The following is a 19,775-nucleotide window of genomic DNA, read 5'->3' as shown; positions in this document are numbered from 1 at the left end:
ATTTCCTTAAGGGTAATTATGGTACTACGGCTATATATGAGATTGTCTTTATGTTTGGGAGATACATACTGATGTAATAAGGGGTAAAGTACATGATGTCTAAAACATATTCTCAATGGCACAACATAAAATATACAGAAAAATAAATGTCAAATTGTTAACAACTCTGAATCTAGAAGGGGTATATGGGTGTTTGTTCTTTCATCTTTTTCATATGTGTAGCAATTTTCATGATAAAGAGTTGGATAACATAAATGGATAGCTTTTATTTTGCTATTCTTTCACTAATATTTAATTTATCTTAACTTCTGGACAGAGAATATAAATTATACATTTTCTGCCTGTTGCCTTTTATAGACAAGTCACTTCAAAAACTCTCCCTGATTCTTCAACAGCTGTTTTCTCAATATCTCCTCACGCACGAAATCCATAGGGTTTCTTTCCAAAATTAACTTTCTGATGTAACTTAAGGGATGAGCTCTTAATGAAAATCCTCACGTGTTCTTTACCTCCCATGAAATTTTATACGGAAGTTATTTAAAACTTAATAGTGAATGGATGAGGTTTTTCTAAATGATTCACAATACACTTTTCCTGTCCTCAGTAACAGTAATGCTAATGGAACAATGTAAAAGCTATCCTTTATGAGCACAAGCATGTGCCAAATACTTTTTCAAGGATTTTCTGTGTACTGTAACACATTTATTCCTATAATTGCACTAGTACTCACTACCATTGCCATTATAAATGATGCAGAAAGAGGCTAGGCACCTAGTCTAATGTCACATAGGTAGTGAAATGGAAATAAAGCACATGCCTCAGGTAGATGTAGCTTATATTTGTTCCAAGGATAGTTTTTCTCCAGTTGGAGTTTGAAGGCTTTTCTAAATGCATGAAATTAACATACGTAGTAAAATATCTTTCATGATTAGTAAACAATGAACACAACGGCCACCCTGTATTTCTTACATTTAAAGACTCCCTCATCAGAATGTCTTCTCTAAAGTGTTTGCTGTGACTGTCAATACTTCCACATTACTTATACTCAAGGAGTTCCTCACCAGTAGGAATACTGTGCTGTTGAGCAAATCTCAGTCCATGATGGAAGGTCTTCCCACATTCTTTTATATCCATAGGGTTTCTTGCCACTGTGAATTCTCTGATGATGAGTAAGCTGTTCATAACCAAGGAAGGTTTTTTTCCCGCATTCCTTATATTCATAGGACTTCTGACGATTATGAATTTTCTGATGTCGGGTCAGCTGACCAGTCATAGTAAAGGCTTTCCCACATTCTTTACACTCATAGGGTTTCAGACCTGTATGAATTCTCTGATGGGCAATAAACACTGACCTAAGTCTAAAGGCCTTCCCACATTCCTTACATTCATAAGGTTTTTCACCAGTATGAATCCTCTCATGTTGAATAAGGTTTGAGCTACAACTAAAGCTCTTTCCACATTCTTTACATTCATAGGGTTTCATACCTGTATGAATTCTCTGATGGGCAGTAAAGACTGAACTAAGTCTAAAAGTTTTCCCACATTCCTTACATTCATAAGGTTTCTCACCAGTATGAATTCTCTGATGTACAGTAAGTTCATAATTATTGCTAAAGGCCTTTTCACATTCCTTACATTCATAGGGCTTCTCACCAGTATGAATTTTAACATGTTGAATAAGGTTTGAGCTACGACTGAAGGCCTTCCCACATTCCTTACACTGATATGGTTTCTCACCAGTATGAATTCTCTGATGTACTCTAAGTTCACTACTGCAAATAAAGCATTTCCCACATTCCTTACATTCATAGGGGTTCTCACCAGTATGAATTCTGGAATGTCCAAGAAACTGATAATGATGTCGAAAGGCCTTCCCACATTCCTTACATTCAAAGGGTTTCTCACCAGTGTGAATTCTCTGATGTACTCTAAGGTCTGTACCACGACTAAAGCTCTTTGCACATTCCTTACATTCATAGGGTTTCACACCTGTATGAATTCGCTGATGTTCAATAACTTGGTACTGATGTCTAAAGGCTGCCCCACATTCCTTACATTCAAACGGTTTCTCACCAGTGTGCGTTTTATGATGTCGAGAGAGTTGTAGGTGAAGTCTAAAAGCCTTTCCACACTCCTTGCATCCATAGGGTTTCTCGCCAGTATGAATACTCTGATGTTGAACAAGATTTGAACCACGATTGAAGGCCTTGCCACATTCCTTACATTTAAATGGTTTCTCACCAGTATGAATGTTCCGATGTCGAGTAAGCTGTGTCAGAAGAGTAAAGGCCTTCCCACATTCTTTACATTCAAAGGGTTTCTCACCAGTATGCATTCTATGATGTTCAATAAGTCGGTAATGATACCTAAAGGCCTTCCCGCACTCCTTACACTCAAAGGGTTTCTCACTAGAATGAATTTTCTGATGTTGAATAAGGTTTGAGCCACGATTAAAGCCCTTCCCACACTCTTTACATTCATAGGGTTTCACGCCAGCATGAATACTCTGATGTTGAACAAGGTTTGAGACACGATTAAAGGACTTCCCACATTCTTTACATTCAAATGGTTTCTCACCTGTATGAATGTTCTCATGGCGATGAAGCTGGGTGAGAAGACTAAAGGCTTTTCCACATTTTCCACATTCAAAGGGCTTCTCACCGGTATGAAATTTCTCATGTCGAATAAGTTGTATATGGAGTCTAAAGGCCTTCCCACATTCCTTACATTCAAAAGGTTTCTTTCCAGTATGAACACTCCGATGTTGAATGAGGTTTGAACCACGACGAAACAATTTCCCACATTCCTTACATTCATAAGGTTTCACACCTGTGTGAATTCGCTGATGCTCAATAAGTTGGTACTGATATTGGAAGGCTGTCCCGCATTCTTTACATTCAAATGGTTTTTCACCAGTATGCGTTTTCTGATGTCGAGAAAGTTGTAGGTGAAGTCTAAAAGCCTTTCCACACTCCTTACATCCGTAGGGTTTCTCACCAGTATGAATACTCTGATGTTGGACAAGATTCGAGCCACGACTGAAGGCCTTGCCACATTCCTTACATGTAAATGGTTTCTCACCAGTATGAATGTTCTGATGTCTAGCAAGCTCTACTGGAAGACAAAAGGCCTTCCCACATTCTTTACATTCAAAGGGTTTCTCACCAGTATGAATTCGACAATGTTCAGTAAGTTGGTAATGATATTTAAAGGCCTTCCCACACTCCTTACACTCAAAGGGTTTCTCACTAGAATGAATTTTCTGGTGCTGAATAAGGTTTGAACCACGATTAAAGCCTTTCCCACACTCTTTACATTCATAGGGTTTTGCACCCGTATGAATACTCTGATGTTGAACAAGGTTTGAGCTACGATTAAAGGACTTACCGCATTCCTTACACTCAAATGGTTTCTCACCTGTATGAATGTTCTCATGGCGATTGAGCTGGGTGGGAAGACTAAAAGCTTTCCCACATTGCTTACATTTAAAGGGTTTTTCACCACTATGAAATTTCTGATGGCGAGTAAGCTGGATAAGAAGTCTAAAGGCCTTCCCACATTCCTTACATTTGTAGGGTTTCTCTCCCGTATGAATACTCTGATGCTGAATAAGATTTGAACCACGACTAAAGTTCTTCCCACACTCCTTACATTCATATGGCTTATCTGTATTGTGAATAAGAGAAATATGATGAGTATAAGTATGCATTTTTTCATAGCTTATTATCTTTTGACTGATATACCCCTCTTGATGTCTCTGTCGTCCCCTAAATCTATTTCTGCATTTTGAGTCATTTCTACAATTGGAGGCCTTGAGGTCAGGAGTTTTACTTATTTGTGTTATACTCTGTTTGGGCAAATTTATTTCGTAAATATCATTTTCTGGAGATAACTTCTTAGCTCCATAATTTGACTCCAAATCTGAAAGAAAAGGAGAAAGCAAACACATTTTATTTGCCTGTATATACACATGTACAAAATCCATTAAAGAATACATAACTCTAGGGGCATCTGGGTGGCTCAGTCCGGTAAGCATCCGACTTTGCCTCAGGTCATGATCTCCCAGTTCGTGGATTCAAGCCCTGCGTCAGGCTCTGCTGACAGCTCAGAGCCTGGAGCCTGCTTCGGATTCTGTGTCTCCCTCTCTCTTTGCCCCTCCCCAACCTGCGCTCTGTCTCTCTCTCAAAAAATGAATAACGTTTAACAATTTTTTTAAAAAAGAATACATAACTCTAAAAATATGTAGAGCAAGAAAAATAAAAAAGATATATATTGAAAGTACATATAATATACTTTCAGAGAATTTGAAAAATGATAAGAAAAGCTCCAAAAATGAAGAAAGTTTATGTAAATAAGATGGTGATACTCATAATAGGGAAGAGATTAACTGTGAAATTTAGGTATTAAGTCAAAATCCTTTGGTAGGTTTGTTACAAAAACTGATATTCAAGCAACTCAGATGCACAGAATCGGAATTTTTAGGAATAAGTCCTACAATGCTGTATTTTTAACATCTCTATCAGATAATTCTGATGCAAATCAAAGTTTAAGGGTCTGTACTTAAACTGGTTTTTTTTTTTAATGTTATTTATTTTTGGGGGGATAGGGGAAGAGAGAGAGGGAGACACAGAATCCCAAGCAGGCTCCAGGCTCTGAGCTGTCAGCACAGAGCCTGACACAGGGGTCAAACCCACGAACCACAAATCATGACCTGAGCCAAAGTCGGACACTTAACTGACTGAGCCACCCAGGCGCCCCTTCTTTTGAGTCTTAAAAAATGAAAATGGTGTCTCCTACAAGCACCTCAGGCCACAGGACTCTCGTATGATGAAAACAGTCTAAGTGAAGAATGAAGTTATTGAAAAAAGGTTCTATCATGTTCTAAGTGCTGAAAGAAGGCAGTGTGGTAGAGACAGGATCCAAAGGATGGCAGTGGCTTCATAGGTGGTCTCATTATCTGTGGCAAGGGTTTTGGATTTTATTGTAAGAGTAAAGGCAAACCATTCAAAACAATTTAAGTACAGGTGCGCCTGGGTGGCTCAGCTGATTGAGCGTCCAACTTCAGCTTAGGTCATGATCTCATGGCTTGTGAGTTCAAGCCCCACATTGGGCTATCTATTGTCAGCACAGAAGCTGCTTCTAATCCTCTGTCCCTCCCTCTCTCTGCCCCTCTCGAACTTGCATGCTCTATCTCTCTCAAAAATAAATATTTTTAAAAAAAGAAAAGAAAAGAACGAAAACCAGTGGGGCTTAACTTCACAAGTTTTTACAATCAGTGGGTAAACTGACTGTACTTAACTCTAGGTACTTTAAAAATCAGCAGGCTTAGTTCTGGGAAAGCCAGAGGTTGACGGGAAATTTGAGTCCCCATCCTTAAAGAGCCAGCATTAACAAACAACCTGCTAAGATACAACACAGAAGCGGCAGTTTGAAAAGTGCCTGCGGTATACATGAAAAACATTCATTTACCAATCTCAGAATGTGTGCTGGAGGTGCAGGGATCTTTAAGAAACTTCTCCAGGGGCGCCTGGGTGGCGCAGTCGGTTAAGCCTCCAACTTCAGCTCTGGTCACGATCTCACGGTCCGTGAGTTCGAGCCCCACGTCGGGCTCTGGGCTGATGGCTCAGAGCCTGGAGCCTGTTTCTGATTCTGTGTCTCCCTCTCTCTCTGCCCCTCCCCCGTTCATGCTCTGTCTCTCTCTGTCCCAAAAATAAATAAACGTTGAAAAAAAAATTAAAAAAAAAAGAAACTTCTCCAACAACAAAAGAGCTGGCAGGAACCATTCCCTGTGCCACCAACACTTGCCTAGATAGTTGGGAGCTTCAGGGAACCAGTGCAAACACACAACACCGACCTTGCTAGCACTGCATGCCCCACCTCCACATTCTCCTGTGGATCTGCCCCATCAAACCCGTCCCACTCCAAAGTGACTCCTGCTCTGGGGAGGGGGGAAGATAACCACACACACACACACACACACACACACACACACACACACGGGTATGCCCGTGGTTCTGGCAACTGAACCTCATAGCTAGCAATAGTGTGACCACAGCCCTGGCAGATGGACTGGGGGCAGGCATCTGGTCTGACTGCCGGCCCTGCCCCCCAGGGAAAGCCTCTCAGGGGACAAGGCATAGAGGGTGCCTTGCAGGTTGGTTCAACTACAGCCCCAGCAGACAGGCTGAGAGCAGGCATCTAGTCTAACTGCTGACACCACCACACTATAAGCTGCTGGAGGCCCCAGACTACCCCTTAACAACACCGAGATCAAATCTTGTCCAAAACAGGCAAAGTGGGGCACTGAGGACAATGGACTGACAGAGGAGGCTCTGCCACAACAGTGAGGCAGAGGCTGAAAAGCATATGGATCTAGTGAACAGGGGACCCTGCACTGCAGGGCACCATGGGACTTCTCTTCTTCCTAAGGCCACTACTTTTAAGATCAGGAGCTGTAACTGACTCTCCTAATATACAGAAGCAAACACACAGAGTTATATAAAATGAGAAGACAGAGGAATATGTCCCAAATGAGAGAACAGGACAAAACCACAGCAAAAAAGCTAAATGAAATGGAGATAAGCAATGTGCCTGATAAAGAATTCAAAGCAATGGTCATAAAAATATTCACCTGACTTGAGAAAAAAGTGCATGATCTCAGTGAGGCCTTCAAAAACAAACAGTAAATATAAAAAAGAACCACTCAGAGATGAACTCAATGACGGAGATAAACAAAACAAAACAAAACAAAACAAAACAAAACAAAACAACACTGAGGGACTCAAGAGCATATTAGAAGAAGCTGAAGAACAGATCAGCGACCTGGAAGACAGTGTAGGGAAAAGCAATCAAGCTGAACAGCAAAAAATAAAAAGAATAAAAAATGAGAATAGATAAAGAAAACTCAGCAACATCATCAAGAATAATAACATTCACATTATAAGGATTCCAGAAGGAGAAGAGAGAGAAAAGGGGGCAGAACATTTATTTGAAGAAATAATAGCTGAAAAATTTCCTAATCTGAGGAAGGAAACAGACATCCAGATCCAGAAGGCATAGAGAACTCCCAATAAAGTTAACCCCAGGAAGTCCACATCAAGACACACAGTAATCAAAATAGCAAAAAAGTAGTAACAGAGGGAGAATTTTAAAAGCAGCAAGAGAAAAATAAATGTTGTATAGAAGAGACACCCTTTAAGGCTATTCTGTTGATTTTTGGCAGAAACTTTACAGGCCAGAAGGGAGGGGTATGATATATTCAAAGTACTGAAAGGAAAAAAACCTGCAACCAAGAATACTCTACCCAGCAAAGCTATCATTCAGAATAGGAGAGATAGAGTCTCCCATACAAACAAGTTAAAGGAGCTCATTACCATTTAAACCAGCCTTACAAGAAACATTAAAGGGCATTCTTTGAATGGAAAGAAAAGACCATAATTAGGAATAAGAAAGTTATTGGGGCATCTGGGTGGTTTAATTGGTTGAGCATCCGATTTCAATTTCAGGTCATGATCTCATGGTTCATGAGTTTAAGCCCCACATCAGGCTCTGTGCTGATAGCTCAGAGCCTGGAGCCTGCTTCAGATTCTGTATCTCCCTCTCTCTCTGCCCTCCCCTGCTCAAACTCTCTCTCTCAAAAATTAATAAACATTGAAAATTTTTTTTAATGGAATAAGAAAGTTAAGAAAGGAAAAAATTTCACAGGTAAATGCAAACATGTAATAAAAGTAGTAGATTAATCACTTATAAAACCAGTATGAAGGTTAAAGCACAAAAGCAGAAAAATCAATTATATTTATAAAAATCAGCCAAGGGATTCACAAAATAAAAAGATGTAAAGTATGACATCATATACATAAAACAGAATGGGGGGAGTAAAACTTTAGTTCTTTTAGAATGGACTCAAACTTTAGCAACCATCAACTTAATATAGACTGCTATACACATGTTATCTAAAAAAATTTTTTTTAATGTTTATTCATTTGTGAGAGACAGAGAGACAGAGCATGAGCAGGGGAGGGACAGAGAGGGAGGGAAATACAGAATCCGAAGCAGGCTCCAGGCTCTGAACTGTCAGCACAGAGCCCGACATGGGGCTCAAACCCACAAACTGTGAGATCATGACCTGAGCCAAGGTTGGCTGTTTAATCAACTGAGCCACCCAGGCAACCCAAGATGTTATATATGACTCTGATGGTAACCACAAAACAAAAACCTATAATAGATAGAAGATAAAGAGAAAAAAATCCAAATATAACATTAAAGAAAGCCATCAAACCACAAAGGAAGACAGCAAGAGAAGAAAGGAAGAGAGAACTATAAACACAACCATAAAACAAATAACAAACTGGCAATAACTACATACCTATCAATAATTACTTCAAATGTGAATGGACTAAATGCTCCAATCAAAAGACCTACAATAACTGAATGGATAAAAAAGCAAGACCCATCTACATGCTGCCTAGAAGAAACTCATATCAGACATAAAGACACATAAAGATTGAAAGTGAATGCATAGAAAATCATCTACCATGCAAATAGAAGCAAAAAGAAGCTGTGGTAGCAATACTTATATTGGACAAAATAGACTTTAACGTAAAGACTGTAACAAGAGACAAAGAATGACACCACATAATGATAAAGAGGACAATCCAACAATAGTATATAGTAATTGTAAATATTTATCCACCCAACATGGAAACACCTAAATACATAAAGCCACTGTTTACAGACATAAAGGAAGAAACTGACAATAATGCAGTAATAGTAGGTGGGGCGCCTGGGTGGCTAAGTTGGTTGAGCATCCAACTCTTGATTTCGGCTCAGGTCATGATCCCAGGATTGTGGGATTGAGCCCCACAGCAGGCTCTGCGCTGAGTGTGGAGCCTACTTAAAATTCTCTCTCTCTCCCTCTGTCCCTCTCCCCCACTCACGCTCTCTCTCTCTAAAAAATAAAAAAAAATAGGGATTTTAACACCTCACTTATATCAATGGATAGATCATCCAGGCAGAAATTCAACAAGGAAACAGTGGCTTTGAATGACACATATATTCAGAACATTCCATCCCAGAACAGCAGAACACACATTCTTTTCAAGTGCCCATGCAACATTCTCCAGAACAGATCACATGTTAGGCCACAAAACTTAAAACTACAAAGTAAGGGGCACATGGGTGGCTCAGTGAGTTATGCATCTGACTTCAGCTCAGGTTATGATCTCATGATTCTTGAGTTCCAGTCCCACGTGGGGCTCTGTGCTAACTCAAGACTGCTTTATTTTATAACCCGATATATGGTCAGTATAACCCAATATATGGACAGCTGGGAGCCGGAAGCCTGCTTCGGATTCTGTGTCTGCCTCTCTCTCTGCCCCTCAATTACTCACACTCTCTCTCTCTCTCTCTCAAAAAGAAACATTAAAAACAGAACAAAACAAAACAACTATGAAGTGAGTGCCACTGACCACATTTCAAAGAAAATAGCTCCAACATGGGGCGCCTGGGTGGCTCAGTCGGTTGAGCATCTGACTTCAGCTCAGGTCATGATCTCACGGTTCATGGGTTTGAGCCCCATATTGGGCTCTCTGTTGACAGTTCTGAGCCTGGAGCCTGCTTCAGATTGTGTCTCCCTCTCTCTCTGCCCCTCCCCTGCTCACACACACACACTCTCTCTCTCTCTCTCAAAAATAAACATTTAAAAAAACACACACAAAACAAACTTGAGACTACAAATACACATTCCTTTGTCAATCACACAGAACATTTATAAAAACTGACCATATATTGGGTTATAAAATAAAGCAGTCTCGACATATTTTAAATGAGTGAAATCATTTACTACAGTCTCTGGCCACTAAAATCCTGCTGAAGCTCAACTCAGAGATTATTCATTCCTTTGGAAATGGAAAGCCATACTTGGTTGACCAAAACCACAGCAATCTCTAAAGAGACTGGATGTGATGTGATTCTTCACATGATGCTATTGGAATCCACTGTGAAGCCTTCGGAAGCAAGTCATGAGAAAAATCTTTAAAGCACATGAATTCAGAATGCCATGCTTTAAGTAAACTAGCCTGTACTTAGACTCCAAAGAAGAGTAAGAGAGAAAAACCAAAGTAAAAAAAATTAAAATAAATTTTAAGGAACAAAACCTCTTTAGATAAAAAGGGACAGAAGAAACCTAACCATAAAAAAAAATAATAATAAAAATAGCAGGGTTTATATTGACTATTTATATTGACTATTTTCCATTAAAAAAAGCAGGGCTTTTTTGAGGGGAAAAAAAAGGGGGGGGGGGTGGGGGAAATGTACAAGACAAGCCTAGAAACAGGCTGTCTTATTAGACAGGAAGGAGTCTCTCAAAGGCCACCAGGGTCATGTTAAAAGGGCTCCAGAGCCAACTCGAAGAGGTTCACACTGGCCAATTGATGGGACAATTTGAGTCAGCAAACATAGTAACAACAGAGGGAAGTACATCAAATATTATAATCCCATGTATTCCTAATCATCATAAAAAAGGAGTCACCTTTGAAAGGATGCTAGGAAACCAACTCATTATTTAGAAAATTAGTGAACAAAGGAAAAGAATACCTTTAATTTTTTTTTAAATGTGAGATTGCTATTATATATATTTTTAATTTTGTTAAACACTTATTTATTTTTGAGAGAGAGACAGAGGGAGAGGGGGATGGGGCAGAGAGAGAGTGAGACACCGAATCTGAAGCAGGCTTTAGGCTCTGAGTTGTCAGCACAGAGCTCAACATGGGGCTCGAACCCACGAACTATGAGATCATGACCTGAGCCGAAGTCGGCTAGTCAACCGACTGAGCCACCCAGGCGCCCCACTATCTTCAATTTTCTATTTGATCTGTATAACTGAGTAACCAAGTAGTAAATAAGGTGATATTTCTTTTTACAGATGCATTCTAGCTAATAAAGAATAAATGACAGAATTATAATATCACCAATTTACAACCTCTAGTGAATTAAGGGACATAGTAACTGACTATCAATGACTGCTAACATCATTAAAACAAGAAACCCAGATACCACATGCCGATGGACTGAAGAATATTACCATCATCTAGGAAAACAGTCTTGCCAAAAAAAAAAAATTCCCTCAAAAGTTTGATTAAGCTTCTAGACTCAACTATCATTTTACAGGAAATAGGAGACAGTGGAACATGTTCCTCCATATCACCAAGATGCAATCAGCAAAATCCAGATGGTATGAAACTACAGGACAAATGATCTGACTTAATCAAGAAAAAACTGTTAACAACAAAATCAAGAACCTTTAATTTGAAAGAGACTTAAGACTTTTTAAAACAAAAGGCCAAACAAAATCAGACTGGAGATGCTCACTCAGACAATAAACCTCTAGAGAAAAACTCTCCTTCAGGGAAGGAAAGGTTTGTGAGTGCGAACAGACACAAAACAGGCTTCCGGGACAGCTGGCAAAATCCTAACTCACAACCTGGTGTTTCATATGTGTATATCTTAAAACAACTAATCATGCAATTCTTTGTTTTATGTGGTCTTCTGTATTCTTGTCATGCTTTGTTTAGAGTAAGAAATGAGGAAAACTTTCAATACAGATCAGAACATGGCTGTAAGTAACTCTTGGGAAAACATTCTATACTCCTCACAATAACAATTAGGACCTCGTATGATCTGGTCCTGGCCTAACTCCCAGACCGCCCTTCCTACCATCCTTCCCATATTCTGTTCTAACCTTCTTACAGCTCCCAGTCACACAGAAATCACTTCCATCTCAGGGCCTCTGTGTCTCCCGCTTAGTCTGAGCAGACAGAATGCTCTGTCCCATATTTGTGGCCCGAAACCTTCCTTCACAGTTCTATGCAAGCATGCCTACTTCAGGACACGCGCTCTAAGCACCCAAGCCCTGTTATTCTTTCTTTTTTTTTTTTTTAAGTTTATTTATTTATTTTTAATTATTTTTAATGTTTTTTATTTATTTTTGAGAGAGTGCCAGCTGGGGAAGGGCAGAGAGAGGGAATAGAGGATCTGAAGTGGGCTCTGAGCTGACAGAAGCGAGTCCGACGTGGGGCTTAAACTCAGGAACCTCAAGATCATGACCTGAGCTGAAGTCGGATGCTCAACTGACTGAGCCACCCAGGTACCCCGATTTATTTATTTTTGAGAGACAGAGAGAGCAAGCAGGGTAGGGGCAGAGAGAGAGAGGGAGAGGGAGCAGCCCAAGCAGGCTCCCACTGTCAGTTTAGAGCCCGATGCTGGGCTCGAACTCACAAACCATGAGATCATGACCTAGGCTGAAATCAAGAGTCGGACACTTAACCAACTGAGCCACCCAGCGCCCCCCACACCGAGCCCTGTCATTCCTACCCCATTACTCCTATATACTTGTCTGCACAGCATGATTCCTGACATTACTGATTTGCTCATGGGCTTACTTGTTTAACCCACATCTTGCCAACTGCAGGTAAAGTCCACGAGAGCAGGGACTCTTATCAGTCATGTTCATTTCACTGTGCAGACAATGCTGAGCAGTGCTTTGCTGGGAGTGGACACTCGATAAATCTTTGCTGAATTATATGAATGCATTTTTTAGACACTGAAAACACATGTAGAAATTTAAATGCAAAAGTAGAGCTGGAAAACAGCTGGATGCAAAATACATGTTAAAAGGTCACACTGGGAAAGAAAACAGGCGCTCACTCCGCTGAAAGGGGAGGAAATAAGAGAACAAAAATGAGAGGTGACTGGCAACAGATGAAGTTCCTTGGAGAGCCCACGCTGTGAGTTTTACTTCCTTCCCGGGTCTCAGGCATCTTTATCTAACAGGTCTTGGGTCTCTGAAGGAATTTTCCAAACCACATCTCAGGGGTGTGAGTCATCTCTGACCCTCTCCTGACCCTCTCTGCCAGCTTCTCCCCTACTCACCTGGGTACCATCCACTTGTTTCTTTCCTCACAACCACCCAAGGCTCTTTCTCTTGCTCCAGTAAGGTAATCACATCTGGCTTAGAAATGGACCTTCCTGCTTAAAAAAAAAAAAAAATGATGCATGGTATAGAAAAAGAATTTTTTAAATATACAAAACCCCACAAAACAGAACTTTGGTTAAGACCTGGTTAAATTTGTAATAATTTAAAAGTCAAAATGATATTAAGAAAAGACTTCAGAGAAGGGTTGAGAAGATTGTATGAGAGCAGCTAGGTTAGACAAAGGACTTACATCATTTATTTATTTATTTATTTATTTGTTTGTTTATTTAGGACTTACATCACTTAAACTCACATAGGGTCTGTCCTTTGAGAGGAAGTACAATTCAGTAGCTGAGAACATGAACCTTCAAGCCAGACTGCCTGGTGAAAACCCTGTCCTGATACCCAGTAGCAACAGGATCCCAGGCAAGCCCTGTGTCCATCAGTTTTCCCATCTCTAAAATGGGGATGATAATAATACCCACTTTATAGGGTTGGTATTAAACTTATTTAGTATATGTAAAACACTTCCAACATTGCCTAGCATATAGTACTACAAAGTTAATAGTATTTTTATTGTTGTTCTTTATTTTGCCTCCTTAACATTCTAGTTCGTTCTTCGTTCTTATGTTCATTTAGTGAAAATACAAACTTTACAGCCTGAAACTACAAAGCGAGTAAAGGAATGTCTGTTAAAGGAAATGGAATGTGTCCGCTTTGGTTTTAAATGAATTTGGTTGATCCAATCAATACCACATAAATCATAGAGGCTCTTTTGATAGAAAAACTCAAAACACTGTTCTTCTTTCAAGTGGGTCAGAAAAAAACAACAACCCAGAACATCTACAGTAATTCTGAGATCAAACACAATATGAAACCTGTCTTAGAAAATGATCATACAATACATGTCCAAGATTCCTAATTCTGTCCCTTGGTCATTTAGAAAGGGGCAGTGACAGAGAGGGCAGGCGTAAGGGAGAAAATTCAGAGGGGTGGGCAAGACGCAGGCATTTCATGCACATGCCCATTTTCAACCCAACAAATCCCAAACTATTTCCTTTGGGAACAAGAAAGAACTTGGCTTTTTTTTTTTTTTAATGTTTATTTATTTATTTTTGAGAGAGAGTACGCAAGGTGGAGAGGGGCAGAAAGAGAGGGAGACAGACAATCTGAAGCGCGAAGCCTGATGTGGGGCTCAAACTCAAGAACCGTGAGATCATGTCCTGAGCTGAAGTTGGACACTTAACCACCTGAGCCACCCAGGCAGCCCTGAACACATCTATTTTTTTATTTTTTTTTAACTTTTATTCATTTTTCAGAGACAGAGAGAGACAGAGCAGGAGGGGGGAGGGGCAGAGACAGAGAGGGAGACACAGAATCCGAAGCAGGCTCCAGACTCTGAGCTGTCAGCACAGAGCCTGACGCAGGGCTCAAACTCACAGACCGTGAGATCATGACTTGAGCCGGAGTCGGACACTTAACCGACTGAGCCACCCAGGCACCCCAGAACACATCTATTTCTTAAAACACAGTCCTGAAATTCATGGTGAAGAAAGCTGATATTCCAGAGAACAGACACTAACAATTTATTAATAATTACAATTGCTCAATACTAATTTTATTGCAAAACAAATTTATCTCTCAAATTAATTAACATCGGGGGAAATAGTCTTACCCAGTGAGAGCAGGTGGCTATAGTTCTCCAACATCACGTCCCTGTACAAAGCCCTCTGAGCAGGGTCCAGACACGCCCACTCTTCCTGGGAGAAGCTGATGGCCACGTCCCTGAATGACACAGAGCCCTGAAACTACACACACACATGCATCATGGTGAAACCGAAGGAAACTATTTCAAGGGGAACAGAGAGGGGGGAGAAGAACCACACTGCAGGAAAGGAGTGACTGGGAACTGCGCAGGGTGCCTGCAAGTTCTTGTGGCCTCCCGCTGCTACAGAGCAAACTTCTTGTGTGCCGTGGGATAACCTACTTACCCTGGCACGTCTGGAATGGATAAAGTAAATGTAAAGTCATATTTCAAGGAGAGGAGATACCAACTTACATAGCCCATGTTTTTAGAATGACAAAATTGGTCCATTTTCCTCACGCTTCCACTCCTAGAGAGAATAAGAGAAGGGCTTAAGCCAAGCTGTGCCTTGGTGCTAAGTGACTTAAATTAATACAACAATCTTTTTGGGGAGCCTGAGTGGCTCAGTCAGTTAAGCGTCTTACTTTTGGGTTCGGCTCAGGTCATGATCTCACGGTTCGTGACTCTGAGCCCCATATTGGGCTCTGTGCTGACAATGGGGAGCCTGCTTGGGATTCTCTCTCTGCCCCTCCCTGCCTCTCTCTCTCTCTCTCTCTCTCTCAAAATAAATAAACTTAATAAAAAAAAAATAGGGGTGCCTGGGTGGCTCAGTCGGCTGAGTGTCCGACTTTGGCTCAGGTCATAATCTCGCGGTTTGTGGGTTGGAGCCCCGCGTCGGGCTCTGTGCTGACAGCTCAGAGCCTGGAGCCTGCTTTGGATTCTGTATCTCCCTCTGTCTCTGCCCCTCCCCAACTCACTCTCTCTCTGTCACTCTCTCAAAAATAAACATTAAAAAAACAAAAACAATACAATTTGTTTTTCCATTTCTATGTTCCAATTACTTCCTAAAATCCCTCTTCTGTCCGTCTCTGCTTCACACACTCTCCTTTTCCCTCTCTCCCGTCCGCCATACAAATTGGCATCAAATGTGAGGAGTCTGGACAAAATCAAGCTCTCCCCTCAAGCCACAAGGAACACGTTGTCCTCCAAAATATCTCAACAAGAGGGATCCTCCGTTCTCGGGATATGTGACTAGGCCTAGGACGACTGGGCTACTCATTCCACTCTGTGCAGATTCTCCTCCCTTGGTCCCACCTTTCAGGACTAAGAAGGGGTCACATTATCCAAATCAGAACCTCTCTGTGAACTCGGGATTGGGAGAAGTGGGGCAAGGCATGAAAACTGGAAAGGATGTAGATGGAACTGCTCGGCAGTGTTCGGTTTTCTAGGTCCAACAAAGCCAACTGGTTAAATACAGCAGGGCATCCACGTAATGGAATATTAAGTAGGAAAAATCAGGTTACAAAATAGGATGCAGAATATGACTATGTCTGTAAAATATATGTGTGTATAGGGGTGCCTGCGTGGCTCATTTGGTTGAGTGACCGACTCGATTTTGGCGCAGGGCATGATCTCACAGTTCGTGAGATCAAGCCCTGCGTCAGACTCCATGCTGAGAGCAAAGAGCTGTTTTGGAATTCTCTCTCTCTCCCTCTGCCCCTCCCCCCACTCATGCTCGCTAGCTCACGCTCTCTCTCTCTCAAAATAAATAAACATTTAGGGGTGCCTGGGTGGCTCAGTCAGTTAAGCATCTGACTCTTGGTTTCGGCTCAGGTCATGATATCACGGTTTCGTGGGTTCGAGCCCTGCATCGGGCTCTGCACTGACAGCATGGCACCTGCTTGGGATTCTCTCTCTCCCTCTCTCTCTAACCCGCCCCTACTCATCCTGTCTCTGTCTCTCTCAAAATAAATCAATAAACTTTAGGGGAAAAAAAAAGTATATCTAATTTCAAACATAGTATCCTGTCGTCAGTAAAAAGAACTCACAAGTTTTACTTTCATATTCAGGATATGAATCTGAACTAAGACAATTAACCTCTGAGTGCCTCTGTCTCCTCATTAGTAAAACAGGAATAGAGTAAGGAGCACAGAGGGTCGTCAGGAAGAATACTAAGAAAATTCAATGAAAACGCACAATGACACACGTGAACTGCTTGATATGTGCCATCATTATTATTGAGGATAAAGATTACATTTGTTAAAGAAAACTCTACTGTTTGCCTTTTTCTCGTGTAAATCATATCATAAAATGTGGCGTAAGGCCTGCTCTTTCTTAGAATGCTACCCTGAAACATTCAGAGCCTAGCCTGGAGAATGTAATTCTTTATTCTTTTTTAATTTTTTTTAATGTTTATTTATTTTTGAGGCAGAGCACAAGCAGAGGAGGTGCAGAGAGAGAGGGAGACACAGAATCCGAAGCAGGCTCCAGGCTCTGAGCTGTCAGCACAGAGCCCAATGCAGGGCTCAAACTCACAAACTGCGAGATCATGACCCGAGCCGAAGTCGGACGCTTAACTGACTGAGCCACCCAGGTGCCCCCATATGTCACATATTCCTAATGTCCCTGTTGTATAGAAGGTGAGAGGAATGAGCTAAAATGACCACGCATAAACAAGAGCTAAAACATATCAAGCACTTGCTGTATGCCTGGCACTGCTCCAAGGGGCTTTATACACATTAACTCACTTAAAACAGCTTTTTTTTTTTTTTTAACATTTATTCATTTTTAATGAGATAGAGAGAACAGAGCGTGAACAGGGGAGGGGCAGAAAGAGAGGGAGACAGAATCCAAAGCAGGCTCTGAGCTGTCAGCACAGATCGAACTCACTGACCAGGAGATCATGACCTGAGCCAAAGTCAGACACTCAACTGACTGAGCCACCCAGGCGCCCCACACATTAACTCATTTAACATTCATTACAAACCTGAGACAGCCAGGAAGCGAACCAATATTCCAACCCAGGCACTCTGGATCCACAGCCCTTAGTTTCTTTTTCTTTTTTTTTTTTAATTTTTTTTTTAACATTTATTTATTTTTGAGACAGAGAGAGACACACAGCACGAACGGGGGAGGGGCAGAGAGAGAGGGAGACACAGAATCGGAAGCAGGCTCCAGGCTCTGAGCCATCAGCCCAGAGCCCGACGCGGGGCTCGAACTCTCGGACCGCGAGATCGTGACCTGAGCTGAAGTCGGACGCTTAACCGACTGAGCCACCCAGGCGCCCCAACAGCCCTTAGTTTCAACCACACTACACTGCTTCCCAAGGTCCACACAAAAAGAAGCCCCAAACACAACTCAAGCTGCCAAACTTCCACAAGATGTGGCCAGCAATGCAAATTTCAACTGATGGAACTTGCTAGAAAAATCCTGGCTCTTACTGATACCACCTCCTGTTGCTATCACTTCTCCCATTTCTGAAAGCCTCACATACTGAATGAAATAAGCTAAACGATCTCTGTTCTGCCCTTGCTTTGAAAAGCAGGCCCTTGGGGCGCCTGGGTGGCGCAGTCGGTTAAGCGTCCGACTTCAGCCAGGTCACGATCTCGCGGTCCGTGAGTTCGAGCCCCGTGTCGGGCTCTGGGCTGATGGCTCAGAGCCTGGAGCCTGTTTCCGATTCTGTGTCTCCCTCTCTCTCTGCCCCTCCCCCGTTCATGCTCTGTCTCTCTCTGTCCCAAAAATAAATAAACGTTGAAAAAAAAAAAATTAAAAAAAAAAAAAAAAAAAAGAAAAGCAGGCCCTTAAAGAGCAAAAGATATAAGGTGTGTGGTTCCACTTAAACACCAATCTCTTTCTTACCAAATCGGAGTCCCGAAAATAAAGCTTTAACATCAATCGCTGGAGGCTTACTTTCGTGTCATCTTAGAAAAAGAGTGCCCAAGAAGATGTGAAAAATTTACCCAATGGCTAAGTGAGTATTAAGTGAAGAAATGAGGGCAATGGGTGACCAAATGGCGGGGTATCAATTTGCACGTCTCCCCTACATTTCCTGAAAGTTTACTGGAACCTATAAATTCTAAAACCAAAAAAAAAACAAAAAAAAAAAAAACAAAAAAAATCCTTTTTTTTCTTAAGCAAAACAAATCACGAACTCACCCTTGACTTTAGATGTACAGCAATAATACTCTCATCCTCCTGGGGGTCCTTCTTTGGGATAATGGTAACGACTCTGGGGAAGGAAAAGGAGATGGAAAGCATGAGACCCCAGGCTTTTCTTGGGAGTGCAGACTAAATCTGAGAGCACACTCCAGGGCCACACCTCCCTTACTTCGCACAAAAAGGGGCGGAAGTAAAAGGAGGAATCAGTCTCCGAGTTGGAGTTCGAAGCTGGTTCCTGGGGACAGAACTCGGAGAATGCGGTGGGTCTCAGCAAGTAGCTGCCCTCGTGGGGGCCCCAGAGAGGCACTTCCAGCTCTAATATTCCCATCCCAGGTCCAGGTCTGGACTCTCCCGAGGAAACTTCCATTCTAGGCTCAGTATCTGACCTCCCTACAGGGGCCACTGCTCTGCTGCAGCCACGTGGCTGGGAGAGAAGACGAAGGAAGCAGCGGGCCAATGGTCCCACTGACACACACACCTCCACAGCAAAGCACTACTCAGTGTCCACACGCCCCCTCTCCCCTCAGCGCAGCACAAGGCGCGCCCCCAAGCACAGACTCCCACATTCCTCGTCCGCCACTCGCGCTCGCACAATCCCCCTCCTCGCTGCACGCTCGCACACGGGCCGCCGAGGCTCCTTCGCGTGCCTGTCGGCGCCCTGTCCTGAGGTCCTCTCTCTGCCCACCCACACTGGCAGTCCCTCCGGCTGGGGTCCTGATGAGCACAGGCAGCCACTGGTTTCTTCCTCCACCTTAAGGCCTCACCCTACCAGGACAACGACCCCTGCATGCCGGAAGTGGCCGCTAACTCGGCGTAGTGGCCGCTGGGAAATGCAGTCCCAAAGAGGAAATGCCTCAGAAGCCTAGGGTTGGGCGGATGGATTGATCCCGGCAGGCAACCTGGGCCCGCCCCTAAGGGTGCCCAGTGATTTGTGGGAGTTCCAGTCTCCCTGAGTGCGCAGCCGCAGGCTGCTGCTGACTGAGGATTCGCGTGGAAGGAGTACTGCTGTTTCTTAGACCGTCGGTGTAACTTACTTTTCTCTTAATGGAGAAGAATGCAAAT

General features: G+C 42.2%; 1 protein-coding gene across 2 annotated transcripts; it reads right to left on the bottom strand.

The window, feature by feature from the left end:
• Positions 1 to 306: 306 nt before the first annotated feature.
• On the bottom strand, positions 307 to 19,505 carry LOC124511122 (zinc finger protein 780B-like). Of its 2 annotated transcripts, none has more exons than XM_047078048.1 (6): positions 19,399 to 19,505; positions 18,711 to 18,783; positions 15,030 to 15,084; positions 14,646 to 14,778; positions 12,928 to 13,023; positions 307 to 3,921 (listed from the first exon to the last, which is right to left on the bottom strand). In XM_047078048.1, the coding sequence occupies exons 3-6, from the start codon at positions 15,063 to 15,065 to the stop codon at positions 1,058 to 1,060; spliced, it is 3,129 nt and encodes a 1,042-aa protein (XP_046934004.1). In that variant the 5' UTR covers positions 15,066 to 15,084; positions 18,711 to 18,783; positions 19,399 to 19,505; the 3' UTR covers positions 307 to 1,057. The 2 variants fall into 2 exon arrangements, with proteins under 2 accessions (XP_046934004.1, XP_046934005.1); XM_047078049.1 differs by having other exon boundaries at positions 19,403 to 19,505.
• Between the last annotated feature and the right edge of the window lie 270 nt (positions 19,506 to 19,775).

This window comes from Lynx rufus, unplaced genomic scaffold (genome assembly GCF_022079265.1).
Source record: "Lynx rufus isolate CCGP_SWC_20201006 ecotype Redwood Valley unplaced genomic scaffold, mLynRuf1.p SCAF_16, whole genome shotgun sequence".
Classification (NCBI taxonomy): Eukaryota; Metazoa; Chordata; class Mammalia; order Carnivora; family Felidae; genus Lynx; species Lynx rufus.
Note: the sequence above shows the minus strand (reverse complement) of the source record. Positions and strands in the feature narration are given on the sequence as shown.